The following is a 22630-nucleotide window of genomic DNA, read 5'->3' on the forward strand; positions in this document are numbered from 1 at the left end:
GCCAGAAAATAACAACGAGCCATACAAAAATTCTCTTTCCCAGCTGCAACCCTTCTCTGCCGGTACTCTATTTCTACAACTACCGGGTGAAACCGGAGCGTCTTCGAAGGTGCACTAAACTGAATTGCCTGGGCCTAAAGGGGGGGGGGGAGAAACCACGACCTCTGATTAACAGGAGATTTGCCCAATGGCAAGCGAGAGCACGTTCCCGTTATCCAGTTATTTGAAAGGGGGCAAGGACAAGACGGCAGAGCGCCGGGAGCCTTGGTAACGCGCGGGTGCCGCATGTTAACTGCGTGTGCGGCCGGTAAGAAGGAGGAGGAGAAGGCGGCGGGCTGAGTTTCCCGGGGCCTCCTTTGCTTCTGGTCGCCAGCGGCGGGATGAAGATCGAGGAAGTGAAGAGCACGTCGAAGACGCAGCGCATCGCCGCGCACAGCCATGTCAAGGGCCTGGGGCTGGACGACAGCGGGGCAGCCAAGCCGGCGGCGGCCGGGCTGGTCGGGCAGGAGAACGCGCGGGAGGTGAGGGCGGCGCTGGCGGGGCGCCACGGCCACGGCGGTGTCCCGTCCGGCCGCGTCGTGGCCTGTCCTATCCTCGGGCTCTTCGACTCGGAGGCGACGGGCAGGAGCCACCTGGGCCCGGCGTCTCCCTAAGGAGGCGCTGGTGCAGCTGTGCAACCCCTGAGGGGGCAAGACGGCAGCCGAAAGAGAGCCATGAGGAGTGGGGATGCAGCTTCGCTTCTTGTTCCGTTTCAAGCCATGAAATAAGTTGGGGTTTGAGAAGAGCGTGGTCAAGCAGATTGAAAGTTAGGAGCGGCCCCCACCCCCCAAAAATCGCTTTAGGAGAGTTTATTTAAGCCACGGAGAGACCCCTGAATGTTCATGGGCTACTGTGCACATCATGCTGTGGCTGGTGCTAATAATAATAATATATTATTTATACTCTGCCCATCTGGCTGGGTTTCCCCAGCCACTCTGGGCGGCTTCCAACAGAACACTAAAATACAATAACCTATTAAACATTAAAAGCTTCCCTAAACAGGGCTGCCTTCAGATGTCTTCTAAAAGTCTGGTAGTTGTTTTTCTCTTTGACATCTGGTGGGAGGGTGTTCCACAGGGTGGGTGCCACTGCCAAGAAGGCCCTCTGCCTGATCCGAATTGGAGGCCAACAACATATGCAGGGTCACGTTTCACACACCCCTGCAAAAAAAATCAGATTAGGTTCAACGAAATGCTAAGCATCCTATATCCCTGCCTTGTGTAACTTTTTCATAAACTATAAAATAACTGGCTATTCTAGGAAGGGGATCTTCATACAGAGCTTGGAATCTCTGCTGTATGCTTAACCTAAATCTGTTTCAATTCAAGGATATTAATTTTGGGTCTTTATTAAGTGAGAAGATCAAACTGAGCAGTTGCTTGTCAGATAGACATAGCATCTGAAGTTCATGGTGTATCATTTGAGATGTAGCTTATTTGTGTTTGTTTATTCTTACACTTCTATTCCACCTTCAAGGAACTCAAGGTGGTATACATGCTTCTCCATGTTGTCATTATTAGGGACAAATCTGACTGGCTGGGCTTTATGGAGCATCAAAGCCATAGCTGCATCTGCAGCCTTGCTGCACACCTTTCATCAGCTTCCTAAAATTTGGTGCTTAGCTTAGAACTGTATTAAAGACAAAGCCTTTTCAGAGTTCATATTTCTTTGGTTTGTACTGAATTTAGAGACATATATATAAAGATATAATCTGAAACAGTGAACCCCACTGAACACAGTGGTCCTTCTGAGTGGACATGCCTACATTTTAAAATTTGTGTTAGTACATTTAACGTTCCACCAGTCTGCAAACCAGCCATTTCAACATCAGGTGAGCTGTTAATAAGAAACTTTATAAAAAGAAGAGCACTCTGAAGTTCTCATTTTTCTTCTGCCAATACAAGCTTGGTGGGAGATCTTGGCCAAATCCCTCACTTTCATCATTTTAAACTGGTGATTGTGCAAGATATTGAGTAGATTTACTCAAACAAGCCAGAAGATTATATATAGCTGTTGTATTTGTGAAATGATAGGTGTCCTATGCTATTGCAAATGCCTGCTGTTCCTAATCTCAACAAGGACTTTAAAAAGCAAAAGACAAACAAACCCCAAACCCTCCAGTATCTATAACACTAGTATTTTTATGTTTTAGGCTTGTGGTGTTATTGTAGAATTGATCAGAAGCAAGAAGATGGCTGGCAGAGCTGTGCTATTGGCAGGACCTCCTGGAACTGGAAAGGTATGTCTTATGTCAAATGCTTGTGTCAAATGCTGGCTCCCTTGGCCTGAAGCAAGATGAGCGCCGCACCCCATAGTTGCCTTAACCGTCCATTGCCTTAACCGTCCAGGGGTTCTTTCCCTTACCTTTTACTTCCCAGTAGCTTGTACATTTGTTCTTATGCATACGTCATTTTACGGAATTTATGTGCTGATTGTAAAAAAATAAATTTTAAAAATCTTCAATTGGTTTACAGAAATACAATAATAAACAATATTATTTATAATATTTATTATTAATAATAATATAATAACAACATCACAAAAGTTAAGATATTCAAAAGAGCATTAAAATAAACAGAAGCTAGAAAGAAATAAAGCACATGTAACTTTTATATGCCTTTAAGGGCTTGCCTAACAAATGTTTTCAGTAGGTGTCAACAAGAGTACAGCAAAGAGTACAGTACACGCATACGCATCAGACCTTCTAAACTCATTTGGTCAGTGGAATGGGAGGAGAAATGAACTACTGCAGAACATTTGATCCTTGTATTGTAGGAGTATTATTGTTATTAAATTTGTGTGTCGCCCTTCAACCGAAGAACACAGGGCAATTCATACCATAAAAATGAAAACACAGAATACATTAAAAAACAAAAGCAAAATAAACTGATAAACAACCCCCCCCCCACACACACACATATTTAAAAGGCCATAGAATGTTAATCCGCCAAATGCTTGGTTCAAGAGAAACATTTTTCCTGGTGTCTAAAGATGGCACCTAATGGAGATATTTAAATAAACTAGTATGCTTGTCCTAGGTGAAAGATTATGTGAATATGCAACCTTTTAACAGTAGTTAGTTATTTGATACTTACTGATACTTAATTAGGCAGCAATTCTGGACACATTTCTAAGAAGCCTTTAGGAGCCATGCTAGAACTAACAAATTACTAAAAAGCTTTAAACCAGTAGTTCTTAAACTTGTTCCACTCCCATGGAACATTTGAAAATTGCTGCAGATCTCAGCAGATTAATTCCACCCCCCTTTCCATCATCATTAAAACCAGCACCATATTATAGAAATCTAGCCCCAGAAATCTAGCCCCAAAAGCAGCACCATATTATAGAAATCTAACCCCCAGACTAGAGAAGGATTTATTTAACTGGTAAATCTCTCTGGAAAAAATAGTAGACTGTTCTAGCACTACATTGTGAAAATCATGATCTTTAGGCAAGAGCCTCCTTAGCCTATTTTGATAAATATGGTCCTGTTAAAATGGCCTCCCTGCATCCTCCAATACTCCACTATTCTGGAACATTCCCTCAGCCCCCTGGAGTTGCTTTGCATGGGGCAGAAAATGAGGAAATGTCAAAAATGGTCTCCCCTCTGCTTCCTCCAGTGGGAAGATCCTTTAAGCAATATTCCACTTACAAGGACATTAAGTTGTATCCAAAGTTAATCCTACTTAGTGTAGGCCTACTGAAATTTAAGTTTAAAACCTGATAGGCTGTCTAATTTATTTAAATTCTCTGAAATTTTGAGACTTCTGTATAATATATAATTGCTCAGTCTTTTGACTTTTTATTTTCATAGACTGCTTTGGCTTTGGCTATTGCTCAGGAGTTGGGTAGTAAGGTTCCCTTTTGCCCTATGGTTGGAAGTGAAGTGTACTCTACTGAAATAAAGAAGACAGAGGTCTTGATGGAAAATTTCAGAAGAGCAATTGGTACGTAACTTGAAACAAGAAAATAAGTTATCAGTGCAAGGTTATATTTTTTTTGTTCAGTTGAATGTATAACATATATGTTATCATTTGTTTTGATTAATAAATCATATCTTGCTTCAGGTTTTAATATTACTGCAGAATTACTGAATCTCTTGGTAGCATATTTGCATAAGCTCTATAAATACTTTCTTCATTATGGCATTTTAGTTGACTCTTGCTTCAGTCACAAACAGTGCAAGAGTGATACTCTGCCTTTCTGCATTCTCATTGCATAATGCTGGACAAAATAGAAGAAGGTATTTGTAGCTAACAAGATGAGTAGCTTTTCAATTAGGTTAATTTTCTCTTTAGTATTTGTGGATTTATCAATTGAATTGTTTCAGTTTGTCAAGAGGAAGAGTTGGATTTGCAAGCAAAACATTAAGCATCTAAAATCTTCCTATTTTACTTACTGTTGACAGCTGATAGAACTATCCCTTTACAGACCTTTGGATTGCTTAAAGATACCCTAATTGTTTTTATTACTGCGTCCAACATCCATTAATTCCCCGGGGCTCTGTATCATGATTTACCACAGACTCCATCTTAGTATTGAATGGCATTAAGGTGAAGAAACATTTCCATCAGTTCTTGCAACTGAAAAAAGTGGCCCATTGATTTCTGTAAGAAAGAGACTCTCAATCATCTGTGCTCTTTAAGTTACTGTTAAATTGGCAGGGTCGAGGGGGAGAGAGCCGAGAGATGGAGAGAGCGCAGTCTGCAATATTTCCTTGATGTGATGAAGTTCCCTGTCAGATTTGGAAACTTGAACCAGCAGTTGAAACCTGTGTCATCCATGTTGTCATTCTTAGAGATAGCAATAATTTAACAGCCAGCCACATTGTTGGTGCTCCACATTCCCTGGATGTCAGCATGAAGATGCTTCTAAATAAGTATTTGGTGTTAGTGAAAGATAGAAATTCTTCTCCTCCCATCTGTTGAATTTTATCTAACCCAAGTTATTAAAACATTCCTCTGAGAAATGGTTTTCTCTCCATTAATACCTATAACAATCCAGACATATTTCAGAACTGGTAACTGCCTACTCTGCTTAATGGAAACATGCTCTAATTCTTGTCCAATCATCCAGATTTTCTTTCTCAAATTAAGAATTCTCAAAAGGATATTTCTAGGGTTGCAATAGCAGAGATTTGTAGTGTGTGTTAATTTGACATTCCAGTAGACTCTGAAATGAGTACCAAAGGGTGATGAGTATAGCCTTATTTGGTCATTTGTTACTCCTCTGTTGAGCAACACCAAAGCAAGGGAGTGGGGTTGTGACAAATAGCCCAGTCCTCAAAGCTGTGTACTCCTCCACCAACATCCATGCATATAGAATGAACGGCTGGAGGGGGTCTTGACAGTTGTAGATGGGGAAAGCTTCCCCAGAATCTGAAAGCCTGAGGGAAGTCTTCACATGTGCAACATAGTCATGTGAGTTTACAGAAAATGTTGCTATATGAATTTGGGTAATTTCCAAAAATTTATTTGCATCAGAAAATTTATTCTCTGTAGATTGATCTAATTTAGCAAGGTTATCCTATGTATTTTAGTAAACAAAGCTGAGGACTTTGAAACTACAAACTTGCTTAATTTTATTTGCAGTTGGCATTCATTCATTGTTACTAGTGAGCTTACAAAACAGAGAATTTTCCACTAGTAAATAATAATGTTTAATGTTTACGCCTTTTCAGAGTCAGATTTTAGGTGGCAATTATAAGAACTACTGAGCAATTCTTTTCAACCAAACTGTCAGTCTTTTTAATGTCCTATTTGATAAATATGTATTACTGGTTATAACTCTAGAATCTGTAATGGGTTTTTTCTCTTCCATGACATAGTTTTTGTTTAAGTGGTAAAGTAACAAATGGCCCTTCTTCATCTTTTGTTTCAGTGCTACTAAATTTATTGGGTTTTACATAAATATTTCCTGATGGTATTGGAGATGGCAAAGATGACTTCAGGTGGCAAATATCAAGAGCAGTCCATTATAAATGGCAATTATTTTTATAGCTTATATAATCAATATTTTACAGGCTTGAGGATTAAAGAAACAAAGGAAGTTTATGAAGGTGAAGTCACAGAATTAACTCCATGTGAGACTGAGAACCCCATGGGAGGATATGGCAAAACCATTAGTCATGTGATTATCGGACTCAAAACTGCAAAAGGAACTAAACAGCTCAAGGTAGGTGGGGTCTTATCTCTCACACATTTCTCAGCTTCTTAGCACTTCCTCATGTCAGTAAAAGGGGCAGGAGAACAGTTGACTAAAGGTACTTTTTAAGCAATAGAATTTATTTTGCTATTTCTGTTTCACCACATGATCTGATAGGTTCTCTAGGTCATTTGCCACTTGACCACATAAATTGATAGATATTGCCCACTCCTGCTTCCAAGAATGATTTGGAGATAGGTGATGCAGTTCTGCTGAAGCTAAGCGTTATTTGCCTTCTAAGCTGTCTGGGTCAAGAACCATTTGTAAAGCACTTAGGGTACAATACTATACACCAGGAGTGACAAGCCTGTGGCCCTCCAGATGTTGTTGAACTACAACTCCTGTCTTTCCTAATCACTGGCCAGACTGACTGGGGCTGTTGAGAGTTTGGAATCTAGTAACATCGGGCAGAATGCAGGATCCTCAACACTTCTGTGCACACTTCCCTGGAAGTAAGTCCTACAAAGCTCAATGGGTCTTACTTCTGAATAGGATTGCACTGTTAGAACTAATTCAGTTGATTGATATGTTACCAGTACAGATAGGAATGTATGCTGAGTTTCAGTGAAACTGGAATTACTGTAAAACGTAACTATTTTAATAAATGCGACAGTAAAGGTAAAGGGACCCCTGACCATTAGATCCAGTCGTGGCCAACTCTGGGGTTGCGGTGCTCATCTCGCTTTATTGGCCGAGGGAGCCGGCGTACAGCTTCTGGGTCACGTGGCCAGCATGACTAAGCCGCTTCTGGCGAACCAGAGCAGCGCATGGAAACGCCGTTTACCTTCTCACCGGAGCGGCACTTATTTATCTACTTGCACTTTGACATGCTTTCAAACTGCTAGGTTGGCAGGAGCAGGGACCGAGGAACTGGAGCTCATCCCGTCACAGGGATTCGAACCGCCAACCTTCTGATCGGCAAGTCCTAAGCTCTGTGGTTTAACCCACAGTGCCACCCGTGTCCCTAATGCAACAGTACCAAATTACAAATATTTGTCATTGAAAAGCAATAACTGGAATTCTGTCTCACACATTGCTTTGAGTCCAGAATTAAGTATGTTTACCAGGGCTGGTTCAAGCTGGCTTTCATACCTGTCCTCCTCACAGCCCCCTGTACTGTCAGAAACTCTGCTGAATGGGGTGGGCTGCAGATTAAGACAAGTTCTGCTAACCAGAACTCTGCTCTTAAAAGCTGCTCAGAAAAATAAATATGAAGAAATAAAAGCTAACACACTTTCTTTCTTTCACACCTCTTTCTTTGTAGTTGCATCTTAATATAGTTGGTCTCTATTTATTGTCTCTGTAGTTGGACCCCAGCATCTTTGAAAGTCTGCAGAAGGAAAGAGTAGAAGCTGGTGATGTGATTTACATTGAAGCAAACAGTGGCGCTGTCAAGGTAAAGCAAAGACAACAGTTGAACCTCTGACATAGTATTGGTTCAGGATTTTCCAGCTTTTTGTCCAAAGTCTGTGTCCCAAAAACCTTATCAATTCCTTCTAGGATAGCTGTGGTTTTGCTCAGGAAAGGAGAGAGGTGTTTTTTGTTTTGGAGGGGTCATTCATGAACTAAATGCCACCTCTAAAGGGGAATCATTTGATTCACAAGTAAGGTCATCTGGTTTGAGAGCTCTGGTTACAGTTGCCCAGAGTGGCTGGCACAACCCAGTCAGATGGGTAGGGTATAAGTAATAAATTATTACTATGATTATTAAATGTTTTCTCGTTCATTTTAATATTTAACTTCATGCTTGTGTGTGTTCGTGTTCATACATGATACATAAGTGAAGAGAGAAGACCTGAAATAACTATTCGTACTAAAAAGAAATGCATAGATCCTTTAATCTTTTATCTTCCTGGTGTTCTTGCCATAAGATATATGCATCTAGAAGGGAATACTGCATTAGTTAGCATGTTCTTCGTATCTGATTTAAAATGTAGTTTAGGGAGATACTTGGTGTTTAATGGATGAGCATAATATTTTGTATCATACAATAAATCATCTCTGTCCCAAGAAGTCTAGGACAGTTTCTCCAATCTCCAGCTAATCTGCTGGATTTGTCCTTTAGCAAGAGTTTCGCTCTTTCAGAAGAATGGAGAAAATACCAGGTGCTTTCAGTACGATTTCATAGGTTGATCAGTCGTTCCTTTTCCAAGGACAAGCATGGCATTTTCAAAACTGTCAGACGAAGCCTGTTGGTGTTGTCACTGTAAAACAAGACCTTTGTTTATCAGCTGTATGTCATTCTCAATATTGGCAATAACATTAATTATAAATATAGTGTATGTGATTTCCAAATTCCTCTTCACAGAGGCAAGGCAGGTGTGACACCTATGCAACAGAGTTTGACCTTGAGGCTGAAGAGTATGTTCCTTTGCCGAAAGGTGATGTGCACAAGAAGAAAGAGATTATCCAGGATGTAACTCTTCATGACTTGGATGTGGCCAATGCTAGACCTCAGGTATTCAACTATACTGACAGAAGCATCCAGACTTTCAGATTTGTGAAGAAAAGGAAGTCTTGCTTTTGCAGGATAGGCAGCAATCCTGCAAAGGCTCCCACTAAGGAAGGAAGGGAAGAGACAGTGGATTCCCCTCTGCAGCCCTCTGTACCATCCCCCACGCTGTCACAGAGGCTCTCCCACAATCCTCCAGAGCAGATTTTCAGGGGGCGTATGGGATTGCAGGGGAAAGGAATTCTATCAGCAAGAATTGAGTGGAATTTTCCCCGGACGAAATCTGGACCAATCCACTAAAAATCTAACAGTAGATATTTGCCTCCCTTTTGAGTGTGCCAGCACCTGGGGTCAAGGAGTACTGTCACAGTTCTATCCATTATTTTTCCTTGTTGCTGCAGTATGGAGTAAGCCAGGCTTTCCTGAAACACACAAACTCATTTAAAACAGGGATCAGGATCTACTAGTAGAACTGTGGATGATTTGCAGCCATCTCCAAGAGTTTTTGACTCCCAATATTTGCAAGTTTTAAAAACCATCAACCTTGTTTTGGGGGAATTAGTGAGGGTGGTTATTGCATGTAGATCAATGAAGAAAATGGAAAACGTTTTTGGTGCTAATAATATTCACTGCCTTTTACCAGCAATTTCTACTGCATCCTAAACTGTATACATATTTTAGTACAGTGAGGCTTTTTGAACCTACAGGCAAAGATATGATAGTTTGACTAAAATGTAAACATATTCCATGAGATAGGGGGTCAATGAGAGGTCTTGATTTTTCTGTTCTTTTACTGGTTCTAATAACAAGAAGCCAGAAAAGTTTTTTTGTCTTCTTTTAAACTCAAATTACATGGTTTTGAAAAGTGAATACTTGAAAAGTCGTTAAGGCACACATATAGCAGGAAAGTCAATATTGCAACTCTGCCAGGGATCAATGACTCAAGCTGATACCTGTCATGCAGAGACGTAGAATATAGAGAACTCCTAAAACCTTTGGCAAAAGCATTTTCTGTGTGTGGTATTTGACACATTGTTAAAACTAATCTGCTTTACACTCAGGGTGTCTAGATACATTTTGGAAATATCTAATGGATCTATCCAGTTTTTGTTAAATGCCCATGGACAGATTAAGTTGCTTTTATGAGAATTTGTACTGTCAGCTCCCCTCAGTATACAGTGGTACTTCGGGTTAAGAACTTAATTTGTTCTGGAGGTCCATTCTTAACCTGAAACTGTTCTTAACCTGAGGTACCACTTTAGCTAATGGGGCCGCCTGCCGCCGCGCGATTTCTGTTCTCATCCTGAAGCAAAGTTCTTAACGCAAGGTACTATTTCTGGGTTAGCGGAGTCTGTAACCCAAGGTACCACTGTATGGCCCTTTCAATTTGTCTCTTAGCTTAGAGAAGTTCTGTATGAATGCTCCAGTATGTTAGGTAAGTTCTTAAAGTCCCCACTGTGTTACAGTGAAGGCTTTTTGTGTTTGCAGCTGCAAACAGATTAATCTCTCTCTCCAACTGCAGCAAGTCAGTTCTGAGGGTTAAACAAGGCTATGTTCATGCAAGCTTAATTATTGCAGTCTTCAGTTGGAGAATGTCATCCATGCTCACAATAACATATTGTCAGCATATCCACACAAACATATTCATCTTTATTTTTAAATAAGTGCCCTCGTCAAAATAAAATTAGGTTCCTGGGTGTTGTGGAGAAATGCCAATTGTATGAACTGATATCTCCACATTGAGTATATAATATATACATGGTCCTGAGGAAGGGCTGCTATGCTAGCCAAATAACGGTGACTACATGCTGTAGTGTTAATTCATATAGCTGGTACATACCATGAAATTAATCCAAAGGATTTGTTTTCCCAGGTGTGATTATTTCTGGCTGGCTGAAATACCTCATAACTCTTAATGTTAACAGTACTTATTTCTAAGACTTTTAAAAACATTTTAAAAATAATTTTAAAGACCATCAACTTCCCAAGCTGAAATATTACAGAATATACTGTATAAAACTAAAACAAGCATTTTCTTGTTTAACAATGCATGTAAGATTTTTTAAAATTATATAGCGAAGGAAAACAGAATTCCAAGTTCTCAACTAGCAAAGGATTATAAAAACATGTTTGCAACTGATATAATTTCCATACATGCATTTTCCTTGAGTAATTTTATTGTTCTGAAACATTGCAAAATTTACTGAGACCTGAATAAAATGGCATCATCATGTTCCAAAGTGCACATAAAGAATGAAGCTTAACAGATATATATATACTAATGTACTATGCTTAGAATACAAAAGTGGTGAATTTATAAAGTAGTTGTCTGATATTAGAAACTTCAATGTTGTTTTAAAAAAACTGAAATAAGAGTTATGGGCCATATTCAACTTAATAGTGTAAAATTAGCACTAGAGCAAGATTTGCTGCTCCATCCCTACATAGGTGCCCTGTGCCATCTGCAGATCTGCCCATAACAGATTTAGGGGGCACACAGGTTATGTCAGGGGAGGAGATCTGCTTAACGCTACCTTGAATTCAACCCTTTATTTTTAGTTTGACCAAATAATAAAATTTTCATAGCTTTTTCTGTACAGTAACAAAAAAAAGATACAACCTTAATTTTCAAATTTGTTTTCTCTAGGGTGGGCAGGATATCCTCTCCATGATGGGACAGTTGATGAAGCCTAAGAAAACTGAAATCACAGGTACAATAGTTGTCTCACTTTCAGCCTGACCCCTATGCTTATACAGAAGTAAGTCCCACTGAACATGGTGAGACTTGGGTGTATAGTATTGCATCCTTAAGCTTTCAACAAGGCAGAAGGAAGGATAGTCGGAATGTACAGGAAGCGCGATGTGCATTACACAGTGCTGCTAAAGTTGAATGGGTTTCGGAATATTGTGTTCCAGCAGTTCAGTGACTACTCATGTGTAACACTTGAGAAGTGCTACATAGGGCATCTGGTTGGTACTTGTGAGCATTGATCAGAATCTGGTGGTGTTGCCTCCTTTCCCCAAATGGGGCACCAGCAGAACAGGCATCAATGCATCAGCTGTTACTTCACTCTTACACTCTTTAAACAGGCTTTATTCATAGTATGTTTTACATTTATTGACCTACAATTTTGTATACATAGTTGAGCACTATAGCATGTGCCCTACATTCAGCATCCAGCATTTTGAAAACATTATCAAATCCTGAAAATATCAGTCATTGGTCATTTATTCAGAAGTTATGCGGCCTTTTTTGAAGTTATCCACAAACTGCAAGGATGAGAATTTACCTTACTGAATGTGAATAGTATGCATGGAAGGATAGCACAAAAAAGTAGAATCCTGGAGTTTTGGCAGATAACAAATAATGGGCTTGCAAAAGATCTGAGATTGAATCCCCAGCATCTTCAACTGGGACTGGAAAGACCCCTATCTGAAGCCATGGAGAGTCATTGCAAGACAGTGTATTGTTTACATTGTAGACAGTTACTGAGCTAGATGAACAAAGTTGTCTGACACGCTAAATTTAGAATAAGGACTTCTATTCACCAATCTTCATTTATTTTTGTTTGTTTGTTTAAAAAAAACCTGGTGTAATCTTGGGACAAAACAGCAATATTTACAAATATTGAATGTGGAAATCCATTAGTAAGATTGGTTTCCATCCAAAAATAAGCAGCTGAGTAATGATTGACTTGAATCCATAATTATGCAAAACCATTGTCTCAGCCTCATCCATTTTAAAGGAGTTTAATTTAATTTAAATTTTCTTATGCATAAGATTTTTGTGTGTGCATCTGTTCAGAAAAGGATACTAAGAAGTTGGTGCAAAAGGGGCCGCTCTTTTATTGTAAGTTGTCTTGGAGCTTTCATTATAAATAAATCAGGTTATTAACCTTTATCTTTCCCTTAGACAAGCTTCGAGGAGAGATCAACAAGGTGGTGAATAAATACATTGATCAAGGCATTGCTGAGTTAGTCCCCGGAGTTCTCTTTGTGGACGAAGTTCACATGCTGGATATTGAGTGCTTCACATATTTGCACCGAGCGCTGGAATCTTCTATTGCTCCGATTGTCATCTTTGCTTCCAACCGGGGGAACTGTGTAATCAGGTACAGTGCTTAAAGCTTAGTCCTGCATGGTTCTCGTCTTCCCATAAGCCTCAGTGTTAGCTGCTTCAGCACAAAGAGCTATGATCTTTGGGAGCTTTTTATCCGTGGTGCTGATACACCTGTGATAATCATCTTGATGGGTCACAACCATATCTGTTGCTGCAGGGCTGCTTAAGGGCTTCACTGCAGGAAAAACCTTCACACTGCGATGACCAAGAATTAGTAAGTTTCTTTAGAGTCAGGTTTTTCAGGATCTTAATTTTTTTTCTCCCCCGGTGCGCATCCCTAGATCTGTTCCTTTACAGTTGCTTTGCTTGTCTTCTCCATAATGTTTCAAATACCACATGTTCATATCTTTTTTTTTTTTCTTAGTATCCGGCTATAGTGGTTCATCTGTTGGCAGTCTTTGCACATGCTCATCTTTCATCCCATACAGTCAGGTTTCTTTTTATAATGGCGCCATCACCCTCAGAGGTGATCTGTCGTCTTTTAATAATTTGGAGTAGGTTTTGTATCTCCAAACGGCTTTGAGCTGCACTGCTTTGCTGTGAACAAGTTTACATATTGCACTTGGATAAAAAGAACCCTGCAACATCATTTCCTTAATAAAAAGAAATAAATGTCTTGTTTACAATATTCCCTTTCTTTTTCTTTTTGTAGCATGTTCATTAGATTTCGGGTGGGCAAGGGCTTTTTTTATTGATTTTTGCTCCAACACTTAAAAAAGCATTTGGTGCTTCAGAAATAATAATAGCAACGCCACTACCTGTTTTCCCTTTTCATAGTTTAGCTGGATCCCATCTTGTATACTGTTAACAGCTAAATGCTAGGCTGGTGGCTTTCAGGTATTACTGCTATTTCTGCCTTTACTTAAATAGACTACTTGTACTCATCAAAGATTCATCCCTATTCATTACTGTTGTCTACTTCTTGTGTCACTTCGTAGTCTGCTTACAGCATTTTTTCCTGAAACTTGGTTTATTTCACTTATTAAAAACATATCTCACCGTTTCCTAGGCAGCTAACAAAATCCACATTGTGTAAAACAGTGACAATGGAATAAATTGTGCTTGTCTTGATATAAATTGAAAAAATAATTAAAATGACGATTTCTCTGGCATTGAGGGTTGCTACCTTCTCTTTCCTCTACTGCGAGCAGTTTGCCACAGAAAACATGTCAAATGGTGGGATTTGCCCCTTCTGGCACTCGATTGGGATGGGAAATGCATCTCTCCCACTTGCATATATATATATATAGGACAGAAAATAACTCTGAGAGACCAATGTTTAGAAAAGCTATTTCAAAGCAGCATTAGTCCACATGTCTGTAAAGCCTTCCACTATTGCATGATTCACACACACCTATATTTGCTGAAGAGGGAGGCCCTGCCAGTGTATAAGGGACCACTAAGAATTAAGTATGGGCTTTTTCTTGAACGTCCACATTCTTTGCTGCCCACCAACATTTTATACAAGCTTGGGCACCTGCTCTGCAACCTGTGTGCAGAAGACATTGGCTTAGATGCAAAAGTGTCTTGTGCAAGTGGAAAGATTCTTCCACAAGGCAAATTCTACCAATTTACTTGTCCCACTGTAATGCAACCCCCCCCCCCCAGTTTCCCATCCCTTTCCCTTAATTGAGCAACTATTGGGGGGTGAGGGGAGGGTGCAGGAAAGCAAGTGAATTTATGAATATGTACTATTTATTTTCTGTTTTAAACCACTTAGCCACCCACTTTTAAGACGCTTGGGGAAGGGATTTAATACCCACAAATCATAATATGTACATTTGGACAAAAGGGTTGAGGATGGTAGAGAAAAGAACATGCCCAGATCCATTCTCTTATCCTAGTGGAGAAGAGACCCAGTCCACTTTTTTCTCTTGCCTTACTTGCACTTTATGCTCTGCATGTTATAGATTTTTAATAAACTTAGATTACTGTGAAGTAGTGTTGTCTCCAGATACTTGGAATTAAGGCCTACCACACCATAAACACCTCCAGTCATCTTGTCAATATGTTTCTCCTTAGGCCAGGTAACAGTAGAAGTGAACCTCTCAAAGTTAAAGAACAGTCTGCTTCTGGTAATTGTTGGGTGATTTCTCCTCATCAGCTCACAGTGTTATCGGTAGACTCTTAGCCTGTCTTCCTCCTTATAATTTGTATCACACCCAATCTTTCATCGGCTTTTGCACAAGATATTTTGGCCCCATGCAGTGAAAGCACCTTCTTTTGTAGACAGAAGTTTCCTATGAACCAGGACTAAAATTGTATCAATAGTCTTTCATGTTGTGTTGAAAGAATTTTGAGTTCATGATTCTATTATTAGAAATAGAAGCCGCTATTATTTAGAGGAGGGGGAATAGATTAACATTCTACTCCTATGCTCTGCTCCTCCCTCCCCTCTGCTCCTCATATTCCACAACTGAGTAGGATCATGATTTTCTAGTAATCTCCTGAATAAGAAATATTTTTAGATGAAACTGGAGTGCCCTCTAATGGAGAACAGAAGATATTGTTGTTATTATTATTATTTGTTATTTATTGAATTTATATACTGCCCTATACCTGGAGGTCTCAGGGCGGTTCACAGAACAAAATCAAAATATAAAACCACAAAATATATAATCAAAATAAAAACAGCAACCCAATAAACGCCCCCCCAAAAACACATTTTAAAAGGGCAAAGTCATTTTCTTGTTTTACATAGATACAATATATTGGTGGGAGTGGAAGGCAGGAGTTTTCATCAGTCAAATACTTCACAGTATTTGCACTAAGATTGCAAATTAAGGTACCTTGTGATGACAGAGTTTCACCAAGCTTCTTCTTGAATCCAGATTTTCTGTTGCCTAGCTCATTTATGTAGAATACTAGCCAATCTTCAGGAGAGGTATGTCAAAGTCTGCCTCTTAGGACAGTGCGACGTAAGCCACCACCAACCAATATAATTTCTTAGTGTGTTGCTTTGAATGTTAGAAGAAAAGCTTCCCACCAGCAACCCTATTAAGGTGATAAATAAATATAAACCTGAACTTTTCTTTATATCCTTGCAGAGGTACAGAAGATATAATCTCTCCTCATGGGATACCTCTGGATCTTCTGGATAGGGTGATGATAATTAGAACCATGTTATACACGCCACAAGAAATGAAGCAGGTAACTCTCTTACTTATGTAATATTTTGTCGGGCAGGCAGCAAAGGTCCCTCTCTAGAACCTCAGCCAGTGGTGCGGGGTGTGAAACACTACTGGCTTCTTACCTATAACATGACTGGTTTGCAGGATTTGTTTTTTAGAAAGTTTTGGGGTCCTATAATTTTTTTAAACAATATTTATATGCTGGCTGATAACAAAGTTCTCAGAGTGGCTTACAATAATGTGAAAAATATTTAATACAGTAATATACGTGGCCCTTTCCAGAAGGAAAGTTTCGTCCAAGTAGGAATTCATCCTGCAGGTTTCTTGCTTTGAAACTATGAAGGCTATGGTTTCCTCTTTAAGATATTATTATTATTATTATTATTATTATTATTATGTTTTATTTAATTTTATTTTTAAATGTCTGCTGCGTTCTTTGCTATTCAGACATCACCAGAAATGGTTCGCAACAAAAGTAAAAACCTGCAACTTCTGATAAAATCAGAACAGCTCTCCAATAATGGGTAAATAAACAGCCCACAAAAAGATCTGTTTAAAAACAACCCATAAGTCAACAGGAAAAGTGCTTTAAAAATGCCAATAAGTATGAAGACTGTTCCACTCTCCATATTTATCTCCATGTGAACTGATTTTTTAATTCATCATAATGGTAATGTGATGGGAACAGATCTTCATTACACTTCGCTTGAAAGGGCGGTCCTGCTTACATTTTTTGTGTTTCTTAATTCCAGATCTTAATTTTTTCAATATTTGCTCAGTTTGAAATGAAACCACTCCATGTTAGTATTTGAAGTATGTGCATTTGTAAACTCCTGGGGTTCGTATTCCGTCAGTGATTTGCTTACTGTATTCTTGGATCCATTTTATAGTTGATCTAGACGAGATTTTTTCAATGATTTGCTAGAGCAACAGTCCAGTAAGCAGCAGGACTCCTCTTGGTGCAAGGAGCATTGATTATAATCCTTGGGTGCCATTATGAGGCATCTTGTCAAAGATCCCCCCTCATTAGTGTCTCAGTGCTGTGGGCTGACACCATACGGGAGCCATTACGGTTTATCATGTCAATTCTTTGTATTATTTAGAAGATAGTGTCAATGGCGGAAAGCATTGTCACCAGATAATAGTCTCTGCTGCTGAATAAGTGCCAAGGTGAAGCAGAGGCATTTATTGAATATAAACGTACCAGCAAAGGCTCATTTCCTTTGGTATGAGGAAGCTTTTGTGTGGTGCCTTCTTTCAAAATATGCCATGGTATTGATGCTTGGGATGTTTTTGTGTACCTGACAGGATAGCTGTAGCACCTTGATATAGATTACAGCAGAGGTGGCTAGAGGATACAGCTGTACAATGAGGTTTTCATTTCAATATTAGCATAATACTATGTATTATAATATTAACGTTGGGCAAAGTAATTGAGAGTGGCCAACTGCAGCTGTGCCTGGGTGAAAGGGATTATCTAGCCCAATTTCTGCCTGGCTTCAGACCTGGGTATGGCACTGAAACAGCCTTGGTCCATCCTAGTTATTAACTTTCATCATAGAGTGCTACCCTGTTGATTCTGCTCAATCAACCCCTTGGTAGTGTTTGATACTGAACATTAGGAATAACTTAATGAAAGTAAGAGCTGTTCAACAGTGGAACAGACTCCCACAAGAGATGGTCGACTCTCCTTCGTTGGAGGTTTTTAAGCAGAGGTTGGTTGGCTGTCTTTCGGGGTTTCTTTAGTTGTGATTCCTATATTGCAGGGGGTTGGACTAGATGACCCTTGGCTCCTTACCCGCTTTTGATTAATTATATGCTGCAGTTTGCCCTCTTTTGCATCTCATTTGGACAAGGTTTAGATTTGCTTAGTGATGTGTTCAAAGTGCTGGTTTTGACCTATAATGCCTTAAATGGCTCAGGACCGCAATACCTCAAGGACTGCCTCTTTCCATATGAACCATCCTGGACCCTGAGATCATCTTCTGAGGCCCTTCTTCATGTGCCTCCTCCTTGAGAGGTCTGGAGGATGGCAACATGAGAATGTGCCTTCTCTGCAGTGGCTTCCCATCTGTGGAATGCTCTCCCCAGGGAAGTTCACCTGGCACTTTCTTTATACACCTTTAGGCAGCAGGCAAAAACGTTCCTTTTTAACCAGGCATTTGGCTGATTTGATTGACATCCTATGACCTTCTAAAATGTGGGTTTTATGGGGGGGGAGTTATTGGGTTGTTGTTTTTATTTTGATTATCTATTTTGTGGTTTTTTTATATTTTGATTTTATTCTGTGAACCGCCCTGAGACCTCTGGGTATAGGGCGGTATATAAATTCAATAAATAAAATAAAATAAACATTGTCCGCAGCAGATGAGGAAAGGCAGGGCACAGAATAGGATTCTTTCTTTCTCTCTTGAGCCTCCCCTCTTCCTCAGGTGCTTCCTCACCTGACACTGCTAAAGAGTTCTGTTCCCCCACAGTTTTAATTGACCCTATGGAGAGGGGGAAATGAGGCTTGGGGTTTTCCAAGAGCAGTTACACCCCTTCTCCCCGCACACAGCCTGCAAGTGGGGCTTTCCACCCTTATAGTTCACAGCAGCAGTGGGTAACCTGTGTGCCTTCAGATGTTATTATACTCTCAACTCCCATCAGCCCTGACCTTTAGCTGGGGATGATGGGAGCTGGAGTCCAACCCCTGGTTTCAAGGATCCTTTGGCATGCCTCTCTGTGACCAGCTCTTTGCAGCTGAGTTGGGGAATGTTCAGTTCCAAGTACCATTTATATGCATTCCTTTAAATGCTTACCAGTTGAAAAATGCCTCCTTGTCCCTGTCCCCACCAAAGTAAGATTTGCATGCATACCACCAGAAGACTGTGTGCCTACTGTAGGAGCCACCTGCATTCCAGAACTTTCTCCTATTTTGACATAGATGTACCTGCACAAAGAACACTACCTTGCAAGTAGGGAATGTGATATGGTGTGACTCAATAATCCAAATAGGTATTTGATTCTTGCATGTAGCCTTAGAGTGCTTTACATATTCTGGGTTGACTATGGCCCCCCCATAAACTGGCTACAGAGATTATTTGCTGGATTGTGTATTCTTTATCTGTTTTTCCAAAGAAGAAAGTATTACACAGGCCTTTAAAAATTATATTCAGGTTTAGTCTTTATCTCAGTTGTAGTGGTTTAAGGGTTGGGAGTCAAAGAGAGATTTTAGTTCAGGTTCATTCAAGAGCCTGTGCACATTCAGAGGACTTCTGATTTACCCTGACCCAGTACCTAATCATCAGCCATTTTTACGACTTGACATGATATATTGTGGGTTGCTGATCAAGGAACACAACTCCAAAGCCAACTTAGGCATACAGTTCTTCGGATCACAGTCAAGTTGAATATCAGCTAGAAACTCCATATTGGTGGGGGGATTTGTCTGATGTACTTATATTCAAATTTGATGACTGAGACTATTTATAGGAGCACTGTTTTTTCTTTTCTTTATTGATATATTGATATCTCAATACATATACAAAATGTTTACATAGTATAACATATACATTATACTTGTAAATTCACATTTTTCTGTAGGAGCGCTGCTAATTGTCTCCTTGTGTTTCAGAAGCCTGACTAGCTTCAGCTGGAAGTCAGGCATTTAGTGTTGCCCGTCCCCAGCTGTGGAATACATTTCTAGCAGGTGGAAGACTTTTATATATGTCACCAGGCCTGTTCAGAATGATTTAAACTATTTAAGATGAATGAGTCATTTTATGATTATTCCATATTGTTTTTATGGGTGGGGTTTTTTTGTAAATTTTGTTGAACAACATCTGGTAGTTTTGTATGAGGTGCAGTCTAAATATTTTAATAAACAAAATGAAGTATTAGCCTTAATATTTTGGTCAAATTTGAACACTCCCAAGAGCAACTTCAAATTCTAATGCTCCTTAAACTAGCTGCCTAGTATGTGAAGCCCCAATTCTGTGCTCATCCCCCTTCCCCCTCTTCCGCACTCCGATTCCCTTGGTGCATTTTTATGGCTTTAATTTAAACGAGTGCTTCTTGATATCTTGTTTACAAAGCTGCCAAAGTGAAAAATACCTGTATTATATGAGACTCGCAGTTCCAGAGTTATCTCAACACTACAACACAACATCATTATCCAGTCTGCCCCTTATCACTCAGCTGGTAATACGGACTGCAGGGAGCCTGGTGCCACTTTTGTTACAGCTCTATGTGCTCAGGCTTATTGGTGATATCTTCTTCTTCAACTTTACAAAGATCTTCAAACTGGTACAAGCTGGAGACTGTTCTTGATAGATTAGATTTATCTGAGAGGTTTTGTGGGAGTAGTTGAACCTTGCAGAGAAACTTACTTATTTATTTTACCGTCTTATTTGTCAAGAGGCTAAAATGTCTGGCATGCATTTGAGCAACTAAAGGACAGTTGAGACTTTCCAAGCAAATTGTTCTGAAGATTTATTCCAGGTGGGGTACGGATGATCTGTGATTCTGTAGGTCACTATATGTATATTCCATATCATTCTCATAGTTTAGGAGTTACAAAGGTTCTTGAGGAATGCCCCAAAATATTATTCCATTTGCAACCCGAAAGGATCCCTGACTCTGTCGCAGTTCTAAATTGGATGCAGTGAAAATGGATGTTAAAATAAACCAGCCCGTGTTTAAACTATGTTTTATATATGATTTGCATGTGATGCTAAGGTGTGTTCACAGTTTTAAGAAATGCATTTTTTAAAGTCCAAACTGTGTTAAATATATTTTTCTGCTTTAGATCATAAAGCTTCGTGCCCAGACAGAGAGTATTAATATTAGTGAGGAGGCATTGAATCATCTTGGAGAAATAGGCACCAAAACAACATTAAGGTAAGCTTGTTGACTATAAATGTCAAATAATGACTGGTTTTGGAAATGGTATGAAGATGGGCAGAAACAGGTAGCTAGGGGGTAACCAGCAGACCATTGTGGATTTCTGGTGAAATACTAATTTGCTTGAATGACGGAGCTCAGAGTTCCACCAGTGTTGCATAATCCACTTTTATTCATGACATTCAATTTCTGCATTTAAGGTAGTTCCTCTTTATTATTAACATATGAAATACTTGCATATACGTAACTTACAGACAAGCTAAATTATAGGAGTGAAAATCCTTTGCAGAAATTAATAGTTGTATGATAATGATTGGTCATTTTAATGGACTGCATATTACTTATTAAACTGTTTGACCGCTCCTTGCCATTTTTGCAGGTTGATACATTCAGTAATTTTGGACATGGGAGCCCAATGTCTTTTGCAGCCACCCATTGATGGCTGGCGAAATTGATTCTACCCACCTTCAAGGCTAGTGACATTTTTGCAAGAGTTAGTAAATTCCAGACCACATGAAAATAGCCATTGCAATAGAGTTCTGTAACAATCCTAGCAGGATATATAATAGAATAGATTCATGTGCAAAGTGTGGCCGGCAGATTGTTTTTACAACTTCCTTGCAAGGCAGTGAGGAGTCCTGAAAGTAGATTCTAGTGCTATTGCGAATGTCACTGGGGGGACCAGGGTCTGAAGAACTGCACTCATTTCCGAGCAATATGAAGTTGTGTTTCTCAAACCACAGCCTCATTTCCACATCACAAATAGCTTTTGAAATTCTTCATGTTTTTTCATCTGGTATGGGAGGTGGCATCACTGCTCAAAGTGGGAAGAGTCAAGTTGGTGGGTGTGCTTTAAGTGGCTCTTTGGCTCTTGGCTTAAATGTTTAATTTTCCCAGCTATAAGGTGCATTGGACATTTCTAGAAGCTAGGTTCATTTATTCACCCTGTGGAATATTTCTGTAAGTGTCTCTTTTGAGGAGTTTTCTCTGTTCTACTTTGTAGCTGGCATGTTAATTTGACACATGCTCTTATTATTTTGCCATAGGTATGCTGTGCAGTTACTCACACCAGCCAATCTGCTAGCCAAGATAAACGGGAAAGACAGCATAGAAAAGGAACAAGTTGAAGAAATAAATGAACTCTTCTATGATGCCAAATCCTCGGCAAAAATACTGGCGGATCAACAGGAGAAATACATGAAGTGAAGAAGTTTGTTAGCCTTTCTAGTCCTCAGAGCCTCTTTTAACATTCTCCAAATTTTAACTTTCACTGGAACTGAAAAGTTCTTAAATATCACAATACTGTTTTGTAGCAAGAAGAAGCATTTCCTTTGTTCTTAGTTCACCGAGTTGGAATGAAATCATTTCGATGTCTGTGGTATCTTCTTGTTTCATATATTGAGTGCCTATATGAAATGGATGCAGGCTGGCATACCCTTATATTCCTCTTCTAGATTTAATTGCTAAGTTGCTTAGAAAAGACAATTTATTTTCATTGTTGGTTTTGTTTAAAAATAAATGTGAACTTGTTTTTAAAATGTTTTAAGTTTGACAGACTAGTGGTGTTTTGGAGTGTCCATCAAACCTTGTCAACAAAGGATGGATAACCCAGTAAAAGTGATGCTGTTGCCTACATTTTCATTCTTCGGAATGAAAACTTGAAGGTGCATTCACTTGGATTCTAGGCTTTTGCTTGGTTTTGGAGAGGTGGGCCAAATTCTCCAAGTTAAATTGCTGAATAACCAAACTTGGATGTAGCACAGTTTGTCACTCTCCCAGGTGGCAAACTGTACATGTACC

The 22630-nt window shown here is 39.5% G+C and overlaps 1 protein-coding gene across 1 annotated transcript; it reads left to right on the forward strand.

Annotated features, from left to right (window-relative positions):
* Positions 1-225: 225 nt before the first annotated feature.
* Positions 226-22372, forward strand: RUVBL1 (RuvB like AAA ATPase 1). The gene is made up of 11 exons (XM_079964572.1): positions 226-521; positions 2192-2278; positions 3854-3986; positions 6062-6213; positions 7550-7639; positions 8552-8701; positions 11343-11406; positions 12609-12807; positions 15863-15965; positions 20736-20827; positions 21877-22372. Exons 1-11 carry the CDS (start codon positions 381-383, stop codon positions 22034-22036), a joined length of 1371 nt encoding a protein of 456 aa, XP_079820698.1. The 5' UTR covers positions 226-380; the 3' UTR covers positions 22037-22372.
* The last annotated feature ends 258 nt before the right edge of the window (positions 22373-22630 follow it).

Source organism: Podarcis cretensis, assembly GCF_951804945.1.
Source record: "Podarcis cretensis genome assembly, chromosome: 2".
In the NCBI taxonomy this organism is placed as follows: domain Eukaryota; kingdom Metazoa; phylum Chordata; class Lepidosauria; order Squamata; family Lacertidae; genus Podarcis; species Podarcis cretensis.

Coding starts and splice junctions, on each gene's coding strand:
- RUVBL1 (XM_079964572.1), top strand. CDS start 381: ATGAAGATCGAGGAAGTGAAGAGCACGTCGAAGACGCAGCGCATCGCC. Junction 2,279..3,853: donor GACCTCCTGGAACTGGAAAG/GTATGTCTTATG, acceptor TTATTTTCATAG/ACTGCTTTGGCTTTGGCTAT. Junction 3,987..6,061: donor AAATTTCAGAAGAGCAATTG/GTACGTAACTTG, acceptor AATATTTTACAG/GCTTGAGGATTAAAGAAACA.